Source organism: Symphalangus syndactylus, chromosome 2 (genome assembly GCF_028878055.3).
Source record: "Symphalangus syndactylus isolate Jambi chromosome 2, NHGRI_mSymSyn1-v2.1_pri, whole genome shotgun sequence".
In the NCBI taxonomy this organism is placed as follows: Eukaryota; Metazoa; Chordata; class Mammalia; order Primates; family Hylobatidae; genus Symphalangus; species Symphalangus syndactylus.
This window is the reverse complement of record NC_072424.2, coordinates 38,702,309-38,720,022: the sequence shown is the minus strand read 5'-3', so window position 1 is coordinate 38,720,022 and position 17,714 is coordinate 38,702,309. Positions and strand designations below refer to the sequence as shown.

General features: G+C 43.1%; 1 protein-coding gene and 1 long non-coding RNA gene across 6 annotated transcripts in view; one reads left to right on the top strand and one right to left on the bottom strand.

Annotated features, from left to right (window-relative positions):
• The window catches only part of LOC129467698 (uncharacterized), a 78,415-nt gene that overhangs the window by 4,509 nt on the left and 56,192 nt on the right, over positions 1-17,714 (top strand). The window lies entirely within an intron of this gene.
• DNMBP (dynamin binding protein) overlaps positions 1-17,714 on the bottom strand; it is a 131,214-nt gene that overhangs the window by 61,401 nt on the left and 52,099 nt on the right. For all 5 annotated transcript variants that reach the window (XM_055252069.2, XM_055252078.2, XM_063627099.1 and 2 more), the window contains one exon: positions 14,142-16,133. In XM_055252069.2, the coding sequence (XP_055108044.2) occupies positions 14,142-16,133 (1,992 nt within the window). The remainder of the gene's footprint in view (positions 1-14,141; positions 16,134-17,714) is intronic.

Here is a 17,714-nt window from a genome sequence, read left to right as displayed (position 1 = left end):
CTGGTCTCTCAGCCTCTGCCCTGTGTCTCTTCTGTCTATTCTGTTAAATTGTAGGTCAGGTCATATTATTCCCCTGCTCAAAACCTTCCAGTAACTTCTCTTCTTACCCTAAATGATGAACTACAACTGTGCCGTTGCTCTAGCTGAACCGGTCTCCTTGCTTTTCCTCAAACACCTAACACACTCTAGTGCTTGCTGTCTTATCTGTCTGTAACGATGCATCCCACCCCCAGAAATGGTTTGGCTGGCCCCCAACAATCTTACTCAAACATTATTTTTCAGAAGGTTTTCTCTGATTTCTTTTCTCCATAGATTGTTTTCCCTTCTGACAAAAAGGCAAAAAAATATACTTAGACTTTTACTTACTTATTGCTTGTCTCTTCCCATGAGGGCAGAGATTGCTACTGTGACTCAAGAGCACTGCCTGGAATACAGTGGGAGCTCAATCATACTGGTTGACTGATGACTGCCCTGTCTTTTGGGTCTTATTACATCTCGTAAAGTGAACAGTAAAAGAAGGCAGCAAGCAGCTCAGGTAGGGGTGTGATGGTGGGAACGCTCACAACTCAGGGTCTCAGGCTATCTGAAGGTGAATTATTTTCCTGTACCGTGCTGCAAAGCCTCAGTGAAATCTGAAACCGATACTTAAGTACCTCGATGCATTCCAGCTTCTCCACCCTGTGCCTGGAGCTGAGAGTGCGGAAATGTTCACAAGGCCATCCTACAAACTGTTAAGAACAGTGACTCACAGGTCAATTATACCTCAGTTCACCATTCTAAGCTACATTTCTTGACATACATTCAACCATCCATCCTAAAATGAGAAACTAGTTTCTCTCCTGACTTAACATAGCCTATTAATGGGTTCTGATGATGGCTGCTGTCTTATACTAGGATAAAATCCTTTAGAAGTAACTCTGAGCTCATTTTTACTGAGTCAACACCCTCAACCAGATGTTATACAAGTTGAAGATACTTGCTTTTTTCCTAGGTACTGAAAACCTGGAAAGAAAGATTATTATTTCCTTTACATAAACTTTCATTATCTTGAAAGACCACAGAATGGGTCGGGTGTGGTGGCTTACGCCTGTAATCCCAGCACTTTGGGAGGCTGAGGCGGGTGGATCACCTGAGGTCAGGTGTTCGAGACTAGCCTGGTCAACATGGCAAAGCCCCATCTCTACTAAAAATACAAAAATTAGCTGGGCATGGTGGCGGGCACCTGTAATCTCAGTTACTTAGGAGGCTGAGGCAGAAGAATCGCTTGAACCTGGGAGGCAGAGGTTGCAGTTAGCCGAGATTGCACCACTACACTCCAGCCTGGGTGACAAGAGCGAGACTCTGTCTCAAAAAAAAAAAAACCAACAAAAAAAACACAGAATGATTTGGCTATTTAATTCTATTATCTCTTACTAGTTTGAGAAGGAATTCTTGTGTGTGTGTGGTTTTTTTGTTTGTTTTTCTTTTGTGAGACAGTTTCACTCTGTCACCCAGGCTGGAGTGTGGAGTGCAATGACATGATGACAGCTCACTGCAGCCTCGGCCCCCTGGGCTCACCCAATCCTCCCATCTTAGTCTCCCTAGTAGCTGGAACTACAGGTGTACACCACCACATCCAGCTATTTTTGTATTTTTTTTAGGAACGGGGTCTCACCATGTTGCCTGGGCTGGTCTTGAAGCAATCCTCCCACCTTGGCCTCCCAAAGTGCTGGGAGGCATGAACCACCACACATAGGTATGAGCCACCATGCCTGGCTGAGAAATAATTCTTATACCTAAGGGATTCCAAGGAGGCTGCAGAATGACAAATTGCTTCTGCATATAAAACAGTTACACTTTAAAATTTTAAAAATCTGTCTAGAATATTATGTATCACTTTAGTATAAAGATGTTATTGTTCCATATCAGTCATTCTCCAGCTTGTTAATCTACTGGCTGTCTTTAGTGCATCTTAGATGCTACCCAGTAGACTGGGGAAATATTATTTTCCTGAAAAACATGTTCTGATTTAATTTCCAACAGACATCAGCTGAAAATTACTTTTAGAGTCTCTGGTCAACGTTCCTTTGACATTACCTTAAAGGCCAGAAAGAGGAAAGTTTAGGAGCAAGGTTCCTGACTCGCTCTGTAGTTTGGCATCCACTGCACCGATTTAGAACAATGGGGTTCCAGAACTGACCCACACAGAAAGTGGCCATTGGTCATGATTCCAAGGCAGCAGGAAAGAGCATAATTAGCTATAGAGGTCAATATCAATATGATCACTGGGGTTTCAAACACACATAAATATGAATGATAATATGACTATGTTTTTTAAAATTCATCAACGTGTAGCCAGTGCCTGGCTCATCGTGTGTGCTCAAGAAATATACACTGAATAAAGAAATGAATGCACACCCTCTTTTCAAATTCAGGTGTGTGAACCTCACCTAGAGATAGGGTAGCACTAGGTAGTCCTGATCAGAGCTTCTAAAAATAATATGTACTGGGAAACCTGAAAGTCTGAGAACTAACTCTTAATGTTTCTACTGCTTTGCAAGTCAACCTGTTCAGACTTTAAGGTAATGTGCTTGAGATCTAAACCTTAACTTGTTAATTAGCAACTCATTTGACTGGAAGCTCCTTGAGACCAGCGAGCACATCTATAATGTTCATCGCTATGTACCCAGCCCTCAGCACAGTGCCTGGCCCATGGTAAAAATAAATGAGTATTTCCTGGATGAATGAGTGATTGACCTGAATACCACATGGAAGCCCACAAAATGATGTTTCATTCCCCAACACACAGCAATCACAAATACTGTCTAGTATTCTACCCTGACTCTAGACAATAATTCCAAATTTAAAACTCCTAATTCTCAGTTACAGCCAAAGACTGGCTTATCTAAAACTAATACTGGACTTTTTATTTCCAATAATTGAAGTCTACGTTATTTGGATCAGTCTCTCATAGAAAAAAAAAATCTTTAAAATAGAAATCTAAAAGGAGACCTTTTCTGTAATAAGCTAAGATCCTAAAGAACTCCCGAGGGTAAATCAGAACTGGGCCAGCCCTCTTGCTAAATTACAGCTGAGTTCCAACACCTTGGTCATCCAAGGTACAAGGTACACTGAGCCTTGAAATTGGTTTAAGTTGGATCTGGGCTGAGAATGACTAGTGTTTGTTTCCATGTGGAAATTCCTTCTCAGCATTTCTTAGGACATTTATATGTCTTTCTAAATAAAAAAAAAAAATCATCTGAGAACTCTAGAAAATGAAAGAAGGTACTAGGATTCTCCTGGGAGAATAAAGCCTAACAATAAAGGCAGAGACATTAAGAGTTTAAAGAAATCCACCAATGTCAAGTTGATGCAAGAGCATACTGGCATGCAGAGTAAAATGTTAAAGGTGACATTTCTGGGAATGAGGACAAGAGTGGGTAGGAGGGCCAGGGTCTAATCAGTTAGCTTTGCTCATAGTTGTTGCTGTGTAATACGTGTGTTTAGAAGAGTTGTGCTCATGGCCCTGTGTGTTGCCAACAGTGAGTCATTCTTGCAAATAAAATAAAGATTAATAAGCTTACTTGTATAGTATGCTTTATACAGATCTTATAAGGGTAGTCTAAGAAATAAAGTTTTGCAAACAAAGTAAGTCCTTAAATTAGCAATTCTGACACATGATTCTGTATAGTGCTAAATCTTGCTCAGAGAGGCAAATGTTCCATTATTTGAATACCACCCAGTAATGTTTGTCCAGTGTTTTCCACTGCATCATATTTGCTAAATAGTTCTTTATAAATGTTTTAACAGAAGAAAGGCAAAAGAAAGGATGTGAATATTGTTGTGAAATATCCCTACACAAAATCAGGAACATATCTAAAATCTGAATTAGCACAAGCAATATCAATTTCAATGGCAAAGCCAAAATCAGAACAAGCAGACAAAATGTTTTCAACATTAAAAAAGAAAATGAGCTTTCATGAGACAACACGCACCCGAACAGCCCTACCCAGAAATGCTTTTTTTTCTTTCTTTTTTTTTTAATTGAGACAGAGTCTCACTCTGTCGTCCAGGCTGTAGTGCAGTGGCGCAATCTTGGCTCATTGCAACCCCCACCTACTGGGTTCGAGCCATTCTCCTGCCCCAGTCTCCCAAGTAGCTGAGATTACAGGTGGACACCACTATGCCCTGCTAATTTTTTGTATTTTTCGTAGAGATGGGGTTTCACCATGTTGGCCAAGCTGGTCTCAAACTCCTGACCTCAAGTCATCCACCCGCCTCGGCCTCCCAGAGTGCTGGGATTATAGGCATGAGCCACTGAGCCCAGCTCCGGAAATGCTTTTGAATACACACTTAACAATTCCACCAACATCAACATAAAATGAAAACCTCTTTTTGATGCATGAAATATTAGTCACAAAACAAAGATCAACACTATCAGATAGAGCAACTAATGCTCTGTGTATTTATAATACTATTTAAAGGCATGTAAACCGATGGAACAGAATAGAAAATCCAGAAATAGAGCTGCACACCTACAACCCAGTAATCTTCAACAAAGTTGACCAAAATAAGCAATGGGGAAAGAATTCTCTATACAATAAATGGTACTGGAAAAACTAACCATACGCAGAAGAATGAAATTGGACTTCCATCTCTCACCATATACAAAAATTAACTCAAGATGGATTAAAGACTTAAATGTAAGGCCTCAAACTACACAAATCCTTGAATAAAACCTAGTTAACACTCTTCTAGACATTGGCTTAGGCAACCTGCAACAAAAGCAAAAATTGACAACGGAACCCAATTAAACTAAAGAGCTTCTGTACAGTAAAACAAACTATCAACAGAGTAAACAGAAAACCTACAGACTGGGAAAAACTATGTGTAAACTATGCATCCAACAAAGGCCTAACATCTAGAATTTATAAGGAACTTAACAAGAAAAATCAACCCCATTAAACACTGGGCACAGGACATGAACTGACACTTCTCAAAAGAAGACATACAAGTGGCCAACAAATATATGAAAAAAATGCTTAACATCACTAATCATCAGAGAAGTGCAAATCAAAACCACAATGAGAAACCATCTTACACCAGTCAGAATGGGTATTAAAGTTAAAAAATAACAGATATGTTGGCATGGTTGTAGAGAAAAGGGAACACTTATACACTGTTAGTGGGAATGTAAATTAGTTCAGCCCCTGTGGAAAGCAGTTTGGAGATTTCTTTTTTTTTTTTTTTTTTTTGAGACGGAGTCTCGCTCTGTTGCCCAGGCTGGAGTGCAGTGGCGCAATCTCGGCTCACTGCAAGCTCCGCCTCCCGGGTTCACGCCATTCTCCTGCCTCAGCCTCTCCGAGTAGCTGGGACTACAGGCGCCCGCCACCATGCCTGGCTAATTTTTTTTGTATTTTTAGTAGAGACGGGGTTTCACCGTGGTCTCGATCTCCTGACCTCGTGATCCACCTGCCTCGGCCTCCCAAAGTGCTGGGATTACAAGGAGATGTCTTAAGGGTCTAAAAGTAGAACTACCATTCGACCTAGCAATCCCAGTATTGCGTATATGCCCAAAGGAAAATTCTTCTACCAAAAACACACCTGCACTCAGTTGACTCCAGCACTATTCACTATAGCAAAGACATGAAATCAACTTAGGTGCCTATCAACAGTGGACTGGATAAAGAAATCCTGGTGGCCGGGCGCAGTGGCTCACGCTTGTAATCCCAGCACTTTGGGAGGCCGAGGCGGGCGGATCACGAGGTCAGGAGATCGAGACCACGGTGAAACCCCGTCTCTACTAAAAATACAAAAAAATTAGCCGGGCGTGGTGGCGAGTGCCTGTAGTCCCAGCTGCTCGGAGAGGCTGAGGCAGGAGAATGGCGTGAACCCGGGAGGCGGAGCTTGCAGTGAGCCGAGATCGCGCCACTGCACTCCAGCCTGGGCAACAGAGCGAGACTCCGTCTCAAAAAAAACTGGTATATATACACCATGAAATAGTATGTAGCCACAAAATAGAATGAAATCATGTCCTTTGCAGCAACATGGATGCAGCTGGAGGCCTGCATCCTAAGAAAATTAAGGCTGAAGCAGAAAACCAAATATCGCGTGTTTTCACTTACAAGTGGGAGCTACATACTGGGTACACATGGACATAAAGATAGGAACAACAGACACTGAGGACTACAGGACAATGGAGGGAGGGAGGGAGAGAGGGAGGCAAAGGTTGAAAAACTGCCTATTAGGTACTATGCTCTCTTACACAGGTGATGGGATCAATTGAAGCCCAAATCTCAGCATTATGCAATATACCCTTGTAACAAATCTGCACATGTACTCCCTGAATCTAACATTTAAAAGTTAAAATAAAATTCTATTTTAAGAGTAATTTAAAATACTAAATATTTGTGGTCTTTCAATTTTTAAATGGTTTTTGACATTTATCTTGTACTAATGTTCTTCTTTTAATGTTTTATATTATCACATTAATTTTCTGATTTTATAAATCTTCTATAGGTGTGTAAGATATTAAGGTTAGGAGAAGCTGAGCGAAGTATATGGAAGCTCTTATTTTTGCAGCTTTCTATAAATCTAAAATTATTTAAAAATGAAATTTAAGAATGTTTTTACAATGTTGATGATGGGGAAGCTATGTATGTGTGGGGGCACGGGATATGGGAAATCTCTGTACCTTCCTTTCAATGTTGCTGTTAATCTAAAACAGCTCTTACAAAAAACGAGTCCTTTAAAAAAGTCTATTATCAGGTAGAGAATATTTTTACGTTATTAAAATATACAATCATATCAAAACATTGTGGCTCACAACAATAAACCGTGCATTTATCATACACAAATATAAAACCTCTGAAAATGTTAGTGTAATACTAACACAGGAAAACTTGTCACCTTTGATTATGATCTCTACTACTATTCAAGAATGTGTAGTAAGTAAAAGTTTTTTAAAATACAAAGCTATAATTTAGGAATTCCAACTTCTTACTCCTGAATCTCAAATATTACTATCCTTCAGGAATTTGAAAACATTAGTTGACTACAAACAACTGACAGAAACAAATGCAAGTTCCTTCTAGAGTTCAGGTGTCTTCACCTCAAGTCTTAAGATTTTCCAAATACTATGATCAGCACACAGTAAGATAACCAGACACACAAAGAGCCTAGACCACAAGAATGAGAACCCACGTGACATCAAAAACAGTCCCACTATGACTGAATATCTTGGAATCATACATAGACTATAAAACAGCTATGCTTATCATATGGAAAGAAAATAAAAACCAAGGCCAGGCATGATGGCTCACATCTGTAATCCCAGCACTTTGGGAGGCCAAGGCAGGCGGATCACTTGAGGCCAGGAGTTCAAGACCAGGCTGGCCAACATGGTGAAACCCCATCTCTACTAAAAATACAAAAATTAGCCAGGCGTGGTGGTGGGCACCTGTAATCCCAGCTACTCGGGAGGCTGAGGCAGAAGAATCACTTGAACCTGGGAGGCGGAAATTGCAGTGAGCCGAGATCGTGCCATTGCACTGCAGTCTGGGCAACGAGAGTGAGACTCCATCTCAAAAATAAATAAATAGATAAATAAATAATAAACAAATAAATAAATGCAGAGTTTTCAGAAGAGGCAGTAGCTACACTAAAAACCTCACTGTGGGTCTGGCACAGCACTGGTCTGACAAGGGGCCTGGCATCTCTGCACTGACAGTTACCAGGTCCCAAGTAGACCAGTTCAAAGTAACAACAGAAGTAGGAGATCTCTGAAAGCTCTGGGAGGTAGAGCAGGCAATTCAATTCAAATCCATTCAGTTAAACTCAACTCCCTTCATTAGGTAGTTGAGTCCCTACTATGTATAGAACATTATACCAGGTGTGTGGGAAATGACACACTGAATAATAGATAAAACCTGTCTTCTCAGTAAGCATATTAACAACTAAATATAATATTGATCAGAATTAGATAAATGCTGTATTGAAAGTTCTTTAAATCTTAGGCCTTAAATTTTAAAATTATAACTTATACAGAACCAGATTAGAGGAGTAATGCCTGGTGCTCAAACTGGTTAATTTCCACCTCTTGAGGGATAGCTTATATTGTTGGATACACCTTTTATGAAGACAGAAAAAAAATGACCTTATGAGAAATTGGCTGTTACTGCAAGGAATAAGTAATTTTATCATATTAGCAATAGATATTATCAAAATACCTTTTGAGAAATCAATCAAATCAACATTAACATACCCAATACTGTATTTGGTGGATTCAAATTTTACAAAGTCTTCCTGAAATAGACTACACCCACATTAAGTCTTTCACAGTACTAAACTGCAATTTGTTAAAAAAGTCAGAACACTTGCTGAATAAACTAATTCTGAAAATGAAGGTCTGGGTGAATAAAAAAGAACACCAGTTTTATGTAGTACCGGTCCATTTACCCATTTAAAAACACTGCACACACAAAAAATAAAAATAAAAACACTGCAGTGTTCTTAAGCACAGAAGACATAACATTTTCCATGAACACTATTAATTCTAAAAAGCACCATTATTGGGAAATTCCTGCTACCTGAAATTTGGGAGTCTTTTATTCTCCCACCTATATATCTGATATGGTTTAGCTGTGTCCCCACCCAAATCCCATCTTGAATTCCTACATGTTGTGGGAGGGACCTGGTAGGAGGTAATTGAATCATGGGGCGCAGGTCTTTCCTGTGCTGTTCTCGTGACTGAATCAGTCTCACAAGAGATGTTTTGAAAAACGGGAGTCTTCCCGCACAAGCTCTCTCTTTGCCAGCTGCCATCCACGTAAGATGTGACTTGCTCCTCCTTGCCTTCCACCATGATTGTGAGGCCTCCCCAGCATATGGAACTATAAGTCCATTAAACCTCTTTATTTTGTAAATTGCCCAGTCTTGGGTATGTCTTTATCAGCAGTGTGAAAATGGACTAATACAGTAAAATGGTACCAGTAAAGTGGGGCACTGCTGAAAAGATACCCGGAAATGTGGAACTGACTTTGGAACTGGGTAACAGGTGGAGGCTGGAACAATTTGGAGGGCTCAGAAGAAGACAGGAAAATGTGGAAAAGTTTGGAACTCCCTAGAGACTTGTTGAATGGCTTTGACCAAAATGCTGATAAAGATATGGACAATAAAATCCAGGCTGAGGTGGTCTCAGAAGGAGATGAGGAACTTGTTGGGAACTGGACCAAAAGTGACTCTTGTTATATTTTAGCAAAGAGACTGGTAGCATTTTGCCCCTTCCCTAGAGATTTGTGGAAATTTGAACTTGAGAGAGATGATTTAGGGTATCTGGCAGAAAAAATTTCTAAGCAGCAAAGCATGCAAGAGGTGACTTGGGTGCTGTTAAAGGCATTCAGTTTTATAAGGGATGCAGAGCACAAAAGTTCCAAAAATCTGCAGCCTGACAATGTGATAGAAAAGAAAATCCCATTTCCTGAAAAGAAAAACCGGCTGCAGAAACTTGCATAAGTAAGAGCAGCCAAATGTTAATCCCCAAGACAATGGGGAAAATGTCTCCAGGGCATGTCAGAGGTCTTCATGGCAACTGCACCCATCACAGGCCCGGAGGCCTAGGAGGAAAGAGTGGTTTCCTGGGCTGTGCCTAGGGAGTTGGTGCCCTGTGTTCCAGCTGCTCCAGCCATGGCTGAAAGGGGCCAATGTAGAACTCAGGCCATGGCTTCAGAGGGTGCAAGCCCCAAGCCTTGGCAGCTTCCACGTGGTGTTGAGCCTGCGGGTGCACAGAAGTCAAGAATTGAGGTTCGGGAACCTCTGCCTCGATTTCAAAGGATGTATGGAAATGCCTGGATGTCCAGGCAGAAATTTGCTGCAGGGGCAGGGCTCTCATGGAGAACCTCTGCTGGGGCAGTGCAGAAGGAAAATGTGGGGTCAGAGCCTCCACACAGAGTCCCTACTGGGGCACCACCTAGTGGAGCTGTGAGAAGTGGGCCAAAATCCTCCAGACCCCAGAATGGTAGATCCACCAACAGCTTGCACCATGTGCCTGGAAAAGCCGCAGACACTCAACATCAGCCCGTGAAGGCAGCCAGGAGGGAGGCTGTACCCTGCAGAGCCACAGGGGCAGAGCTGCCCAACACCATGAGAACCCACCTCTTGCATCGGTGTGACCTAGTTGTGAGACATGGAGTCAAAGGAGACCATTCTGGAGCTTTAAGATTTGACTGCCCCACTGGATTTCAGACTTCCATGGGGCCTGTAGCCCCTTTGTTTTGGCCAATTTCTCCCATTTGTAATGGCTGTATTTACCCAATGCCTGTATCCCCATTGTTTCTACGAAGTAACTAACTTGCTTTTGATTTTACAAGCTCATAGGCAGAAGGGACTTGCCTTGTCTCAGATGAGACATTGAACTGTGGACTTTTGAGTTAATGCTGAAATGAGTTAAGACTTTGGGGGACTGTTGGGAAGGCATGATTAATTTTTAAATGTGAGGACATGAGATTTGGGAGGGTCCAGGCAGAATGATATGGTTTGGCTGTGTCCCCACTCCAATCTCATCTTGAATTCTTATGTGCTGTGGGAGGGAGCCGGTGGGAGATAATTGAATCATGGGGGCAGGTCTTTCCTGTGCTGCTCTCATAAGGGTAAGTCTCACGAGATCTGATGGTTTTGAAAAATGGGAGTCTCCCTGCACAAACTCGCTCTTTGCCTGCTACCATCCATGTAAGACGTGACTTGCTCCTCCTTGCCTTCCACCATGATTGTGAGGCCTCCACAACCATGTGGAATTCTAAGTCCATTAAACCTCTTCATTTTATAAATTGCCCAGTCTCTGGTATGTCTTTATCAGCAGTGTGAAAATGGACTAATACAGTATCTAATGCAAGAATTGTTTACAGGTTAATCTTGAAACTTGTAGGTATAGAAAGTGATGGAGAATCTGGAGTTTGCTAGGGCTTTGGGAATGTAACACCCAGCCAAGGTTCCCTCAGAATTCTTTTTCAGGGACTCTGAAATCAAGGTATCTGGCATTCCCCTGAGAGCTCAGGTACTCATATTAAATGAACACCTTTTTGAGGACTTGTCTAAGCATCTACTTCATGCTGTAGCTTGAGGGTAAATGCTCCTGCTGTTCAGTACAAGCAACCCAGCGACCTGGCTCCCTAGCTATCCCCTAATCAATTACACTGAATGTGCTCTAGGACCCCTTCTACCACAGCATCTCTTAGTCTGCAGTTCCCTTAGAACTCTGCCCACATGCATAATAGTCCTTTCCTGAGAATATTTTGAATAGAGGTTTCCCTCTCTTTCTGCTATACCATCTTTCAGAAGATTACTTGATTTCCAATAATACTTTTTTATTGGAATTTTTTTATTATATTATTTCCATTCACTTTTATAGACCTAAAGTAGAAAGAGAGGGAGGTAGCTATGTGTGCTCAGTCTGCCATCTTGATCCAGGATCTCTGGATCACCATTCTGCTTTTATCTCTTATTAGTATCCTGCTATTCCTAGACCCCCTGGGTTGCTTTCTATTATTGACTTTCCTGATGACACGTAAGTTCAAAGGTCTCTGGTACACAAGCCAAAAGTGACATACATTCACGTTCTTGGGCCCTAGACCAATTGCTGTTGGTTGCCTCCCTCTCGTACTCTTCCTATTTATAAATTTTTTCTCCTGTGAGTCTGGTGAATATGAATGAAGTCTCCAGAGGCTTATCACTCCCAAATTGAGGGAAATAATTTGAATTTTTCAATGTGCCAGGTAGGAAGCGGTGAACTATAGTTGTTAGAAACATAAGCTTAAATCCCAACTCCCTTGGCAAATCACTTAATCTCTTTTCAAATTTAATTTAAATTTTTTTTTTTTTTTTTTTTTTTTTTTAGAGACAGGGTCTATGTTGCCCAGGCTGCTCTTGAACTCCTGGGCTCTAGCGATCCTCCTATCTCAGCCTCCCAAAGTGCTGGTATTACAGGCTTGAGCCTACTCAATATCTATGTCTTAGTTTCCTCATCTATAGAGTAGCCATATGAATTATCACTGTACCTTTAGGGTAGCTGTGAACATTCTTCCTGTAGGCAAATTCTAATACATGCTTACTAATATGGTAATAAGTGTTAGCTATTACTATTATTAAAATCTACTCCCTTGGCCAGACATGGTATCCCAGCACTTTGGGAGGCCAAGGTGGGTGGATCACTTGAGGTCAGGAGTTCGAGACCAGCCTGGGCAACGTGGCAAAACCCCATCTCTGCTAAAAATAGAAAAATTAGCCAGGTGTGGTGGCATGCATCTGTAATCCCAGCTATTTGGGAGGCTGAGGCATAAGATCACTTGAACCTGGGAGGCACAGGTTGCAGTGAGCCAAGGTCTCATCACTACACTCCTGCCTGGGTGACAGAGTAAGATTCTGTCTCAAAAAAAAAAAAAAAAAAAAAAAAAAGGAAAAAAAGAAATCTACTCTCTGGACAGCAAAGATACAAGATGGAGTTTTCTCATGAGTCTTAACCTGGAAGTCTTTAGTGCTTAGTGGAGCCCGATTAAAGGAAGTTCTACTTAGGGACTTCCCATCTGCACCACTGCTATGGATGCCATAGCAGAATAAGAGACATAAATGTTCCGGAGGGATACGTGTCTCCGAGGTGTGAGGTTTTTTTTTTTTTTTTTGGAGACAGGGTCTCACTCTGTTGCCCAAGCTGGAGAGCAGTGGCATGATCATTGCTCACAGCAACCTCTGTCTCCCAGGTGCAAGCAATCCTCCCACCTCAGCCTCCCGAGTAGCTGGGACTACCGGGATATACCACCATGCCTGGCTAATTATTTTTTGTATTTTTTTGTAGAAGCAGGGTTTGGCCCTGTTGCCCAGGCTGGTCTCAAACTCCTGGGCTCAAGCAATTCACCTACTGCAGCCTTCCAAAGTGCTGGGATCACAGGTGTGAGCCACCACACCCGGCAAGGTTAGTTCATGTCCTTTGTAGGGACATGGATGAAACTGGAAAACATCATTCTCAGTAAACTATCGCAAGGACAAAAAACCAAACACCGCATGTTCTCACTCATAGGTGGGAATTGAACAATGAGAACTCATGGACACAAGAAGGGGAACATCACACTCCGGGGACTGTTGTGGGGTGGGGGGAGGGGGGAGGGACAGCATTAGGAGATACACCTAATGCTAAATGACGAGTTAATGGGTGCAGGAAATCAACATGGCACACGGATACATATGTAACAAACCTGCACATTGTGCACATGTACCCTAAAACCCTAAAGTATAATTAAAAAAAAAAAAAAAAAAAAAAGATTCTTTATCTGAGAAGCAAATGAAGTCAGGAGGCTGCAGCAGTCATAGGCTCAAAGCAGAGTCAGAGGCTCAAGACAGCCTATCTAGGGTGATGAAATAAGAAATTAGGTAGTGAGGCTGGGTGCGGTGGCTCACGCCTGTAATCCCAGCACTTTGGGAGGTTGAGGCGGGCGGATCACCTGAGGTCAGGAGTTCGAGACCAGCCTGACCAACATGGAGAATTCCCATCTCCAGTAAAAATACAAAATTAGCCGGGCATGGTGGCGCATGCCTGTAATCCCAGCTACTCAGGAGGCTGAGGCAGGAGAATCGCTTGAACCTGGGAGGCAGATGTTGTGGTGAGCCAAGATCACGTCATTGCACTCCAGCCTGGGCAACAAGAGCGAAGTTCTGTCTCAAAAAAAAAAAAGAAGCCAGGCGTGGTGGCTCATGCCTGTAATCCCAGCACTTTGGGAGGCCAAGGCAGGTGGATCACCGGAGGTCAGGAGTTCAAGACCAGCCTGGCAACATGGCAAAACCCTGTCTCTACTAAAAATACAAAAATTAGCCAGGTGTGGTGATGGCGCATGTCTGTAATCCCAGCCATTTGGGAGGCTGAGGCAGGAGAATCACTTGAGCCCAGGAGGCGGAGGCAGCGGTGAGCCAAGTTCATGCCACTGCACTCCAGCCTGGGCAACAGAGCAAGACTCTGTCTCAAAAAAAGAAAAAAAAAAAGAAAAGAAATTAGGTAATGAAAATGTAAATCATTTTTTGTCCATCGAGGATGGTAACATATCCTTAAAAAGCCTGGGTAGGCTGTTTCTGGGACTTGTGAGTGTCAAGAAACAGGTATATATTATTTCCTCGTCACTTACCTCTTAGTTGCTGGAGTTCCATATTCAAACTTTCAATGTTACTTTCACAGAACTTGAGATCCTCGAGGGTCTCTGCCCTTGATGATTCATCCTGCTTCTCCTCCAGCATGAGGTTTAGCTCTTCTTGAGCTCTACTGTACATATCCAAGTCCTGCTCCATTTCCTCAATCCTCACCAGCACTAAGGGGCATGGGGAGGTCTGGTCCAGACTCTTTCCCATATGTCCGGGGCCCTCCTTTTCTAAGGTCTCACAGGTAGGACGGTGTCGAGATAGGAGCTTGGGGGATACCGCATTTGTTCTCTGCTGTGCTGAGGGAGGCAGGGGAGCTGGGCGAGAGGGTCGCACCACCAAGGGTGGTGCAGGTTTTAGGTTCTGGTCAACCAGCAAATGGGGAGAAGTGGATACTGGAGTATAGGGACGAGGTGGCGGTGGCCTTAGGGCCTTTCTCCTTTCCGGCAGCTCCTGCTCGGTGATTAACTTTGAGGAACCTCGGACAATATCCTTCTCAGAGTTAAAGTCCATGATTGAAAAGTGGCGTAAAATTTTATCTGGCTCTGTGCCGGGCGCTGCCAAGCTCTTCTCAAACTCGATTAGCTGTTGTGTCAGCTTCGAGTCCAGGTCAGTGCTGCCGTCTCCCTGTGAATGTGTTGCTGCTTCTGTAACAAGCCCTTGGGCTTGCGGACCAGGCTTCATCTCCAATCTCTCTGAGACGGAGTAAACGCTGGACATGTGGTGCTTTTTAGCATAACTTGCTAGGTCGTGGAGCTGAGGACTCGATTGGCTGGGTTTGACTACTCTTGAAGCTGAAACAGAAGAGCCCCTGTAAAGAGGGAGCACTGGCTTCTGAAGAGTTTTTAGCTGGGAATACATTCTTTTGGGAGGTAGGCTGGCATAGTCTCTAGTCCTTGCTTCTAGGGGAAGAAGGTCAGGGTACTGTTCTGAGTGCAGGTGGCTTCCTCCCGCTGTAGAATAATACTGGCTTTTCTGCAAGTTGGGATGAAAAGGGACCTGAGGTTGGGAGGAAGTACCATTGACTACCTCTGAAGGGTCAGAGGTGGGAGAGTCTGTGGCAAGAGGCATTTCCCACTCCATGCCTGGGCTTCTTGGGGGCCCTCCTGTGGTGTCCTCGTCATGATAAGAGTTTCTGTCTGCATCATACTCTGAAGTCAGATGACCGAGGGGAGAAGTGGGTGCTTCAGAAATAATGCAGTCAGGCTCCTCGGTCTCATGGTCACTGGTTTCGTGTCTTTGTTCCTCTACTCCTAAGGAGTTCTCCAAACAATCCAAAGAAGTTTCCGGGATCCTGGCAAGGCTGCCTTCCTGGGGCAGAGCCATGGTTTCCTCCACCCGTGTGTCAGGACATAATTTCACAAACCGGTAAGGAAAGATGCCTGTCCTGCCCTTCAGGGATCCTTCCAGCCAGCCATCTTCCAAGGTCGCCAGAATTCGGATTTTATCCCCGACCTCGAAATCCAGCTCATTTGGCTCCAGGGCTTGGAATCTGTACAGGGCGACCCCGTAGGTCCCTGGCTCCTCCTCATCCTCATCTGGCCCTATCTCTTCTTCTCCTACAGGGGTATCTACTTCACCATTAACAATGCAGTCATCTTGATTTCCAGAACTTACCGACTCATCCACAGTCCTCAAGGGCCCCAACAGCTCTACAAAACCTTCTGGAAAAATGCCTCTTCGGCCCTCTAACTCCCCTTCAAACCAGCCTGGTTCAGGAACTCCAATAATGGTGATCACATCCCCTTCCCTGAAGTCCAGCTCTTCATCCAGCTGAGCAGAAAGCCCCATCAGGGCCCGGGCTTGTCCCATGGAATATGCCGGAATCTGAAACAGGGCGCTCTGGGAGTGCCACTGCCGGCTCTGTGAGGAGAGGCAGAGCTCGCGGACACACGAAGATGGGAAGAAGCCCCGTGCGCCCCAGCAGCTTCGGCCCTGCAGCCAGCCTGCAGTGGGAATGCCATCGAGAATCACCAGGTCACCTAAAGAAAAGAGGAGCAGAGATGGTGACCTCAGTCATCACCCAGCAGAACATTATCACGACTAATAGTGCAACCTCTCATTTTAAACAGCTACCAAATTCAAGGAAATACACCTAGAGCTTTAGGAGCATGAACAATTTTGACAATTTATTGAACTGGAGCAGTTCTATGAAACTGTAGTTTTCAGAGTGATCCATGGAACCATAGGGGTGGGTCTCTGAGATCCTAGCAGAGAATCTGTGAGGTCAAAACCATTCTCATAATAACACTAAGACTTTATCTACATATTTTACTCTGCTGACTTTTGTAATCTCTGTGAAAAAGCAATGATGATTAAAACTGCTGGCCAGCTCGGTGTGGTGGCTTATACCAGAAATCCGAGCACTTTGGGGGAGGCCAAGGCAGGAGGATCGCTTGAGACCAGGAGTTCAAAACCAGCCTGGGCAACATGTTAAGACCTTGTCTCTACAATAAATTTAAAAATTAGCTGTGCATTGTGGCTCATGCCTGTAGTCCCAGCTATTCGGGAGGCTGAGGTGGGAGGATAGCTTGAACCCAGGAGGTCAAGGCTGCAGTAAGCTGTGATTTCACCACTACGCTCCAGTCTGGGTGACAGAGCAACACTTGTTTCAAAAATAAAAATAAAATGGCTGGGCGCGATGGCTCATGCCTGTAATCCGAGCACTTTGGGAGGCCAAGGCAGGCGGATCACTTGAGGTCAGGAGTTCGAGAGCAGCCTGGTCAACATGGTGAAACCCCGTCTCTATTAAAAATACAAAAATTGGCCGAGCATGGTGGCACGTGCCTGTAGTCCCAGCTATTCGGGAGGCTGAGGCAGAAATTAAACTCAGAAGGCAGAGGTCGCAGTGAGCTGAGATCACACCACTGCACTCCAGCTTGGGCAACAGAGCAAGTCAAAAAAATAATTAATTAATTAAAAATTGCTGGCAATTCATAAGCAAAGGCAGTAGCCACAAATTACACGAATAGTCACTGTATGGTCATCGTATTCTTCATAACCATGTACTCACAGTTTTTAAAAAAAGCCATTTTCAGTTAAGAAGCAATACAAATTATGCATTGTGTTAAATCTCAACCCTTAAGAACAATTCTCTTGTAATATTCTGTGTGACAATACAGGAATTACACATAAAGCACTTTTACTGGCTGAGGAGAAGCATGAGTAACTGAGTTATATGCCTGAACCATCTGTTTATTTTCACATAACACCATTTTATGTGCAAGAATGAATAACAGACAACTATGTTTATTCAGACTTAGATATCTGGCAGATGTTTCCTCCAAAATGAAAGTGAGTCTGAAACATCAAGGAGAACAAATGACAGTATTTGTTGCCAATGATAAAATTCCAACTTCCAAGAGAAAATCAGAATTTTGAAAAACTTGTATCTACTACCACAGGCTTGGCAGCTTTCTCATACTTAAAGATTCTTCTGATGAGATAGTAACAAATATGATTTTTTCATATTGTATGTTGAAATGGTCAACATTTGGAATAACTGAGTAGCTAATTAAATCAATATTTCCCAAATGACAAATGCATGCCGGTATAAAATCATT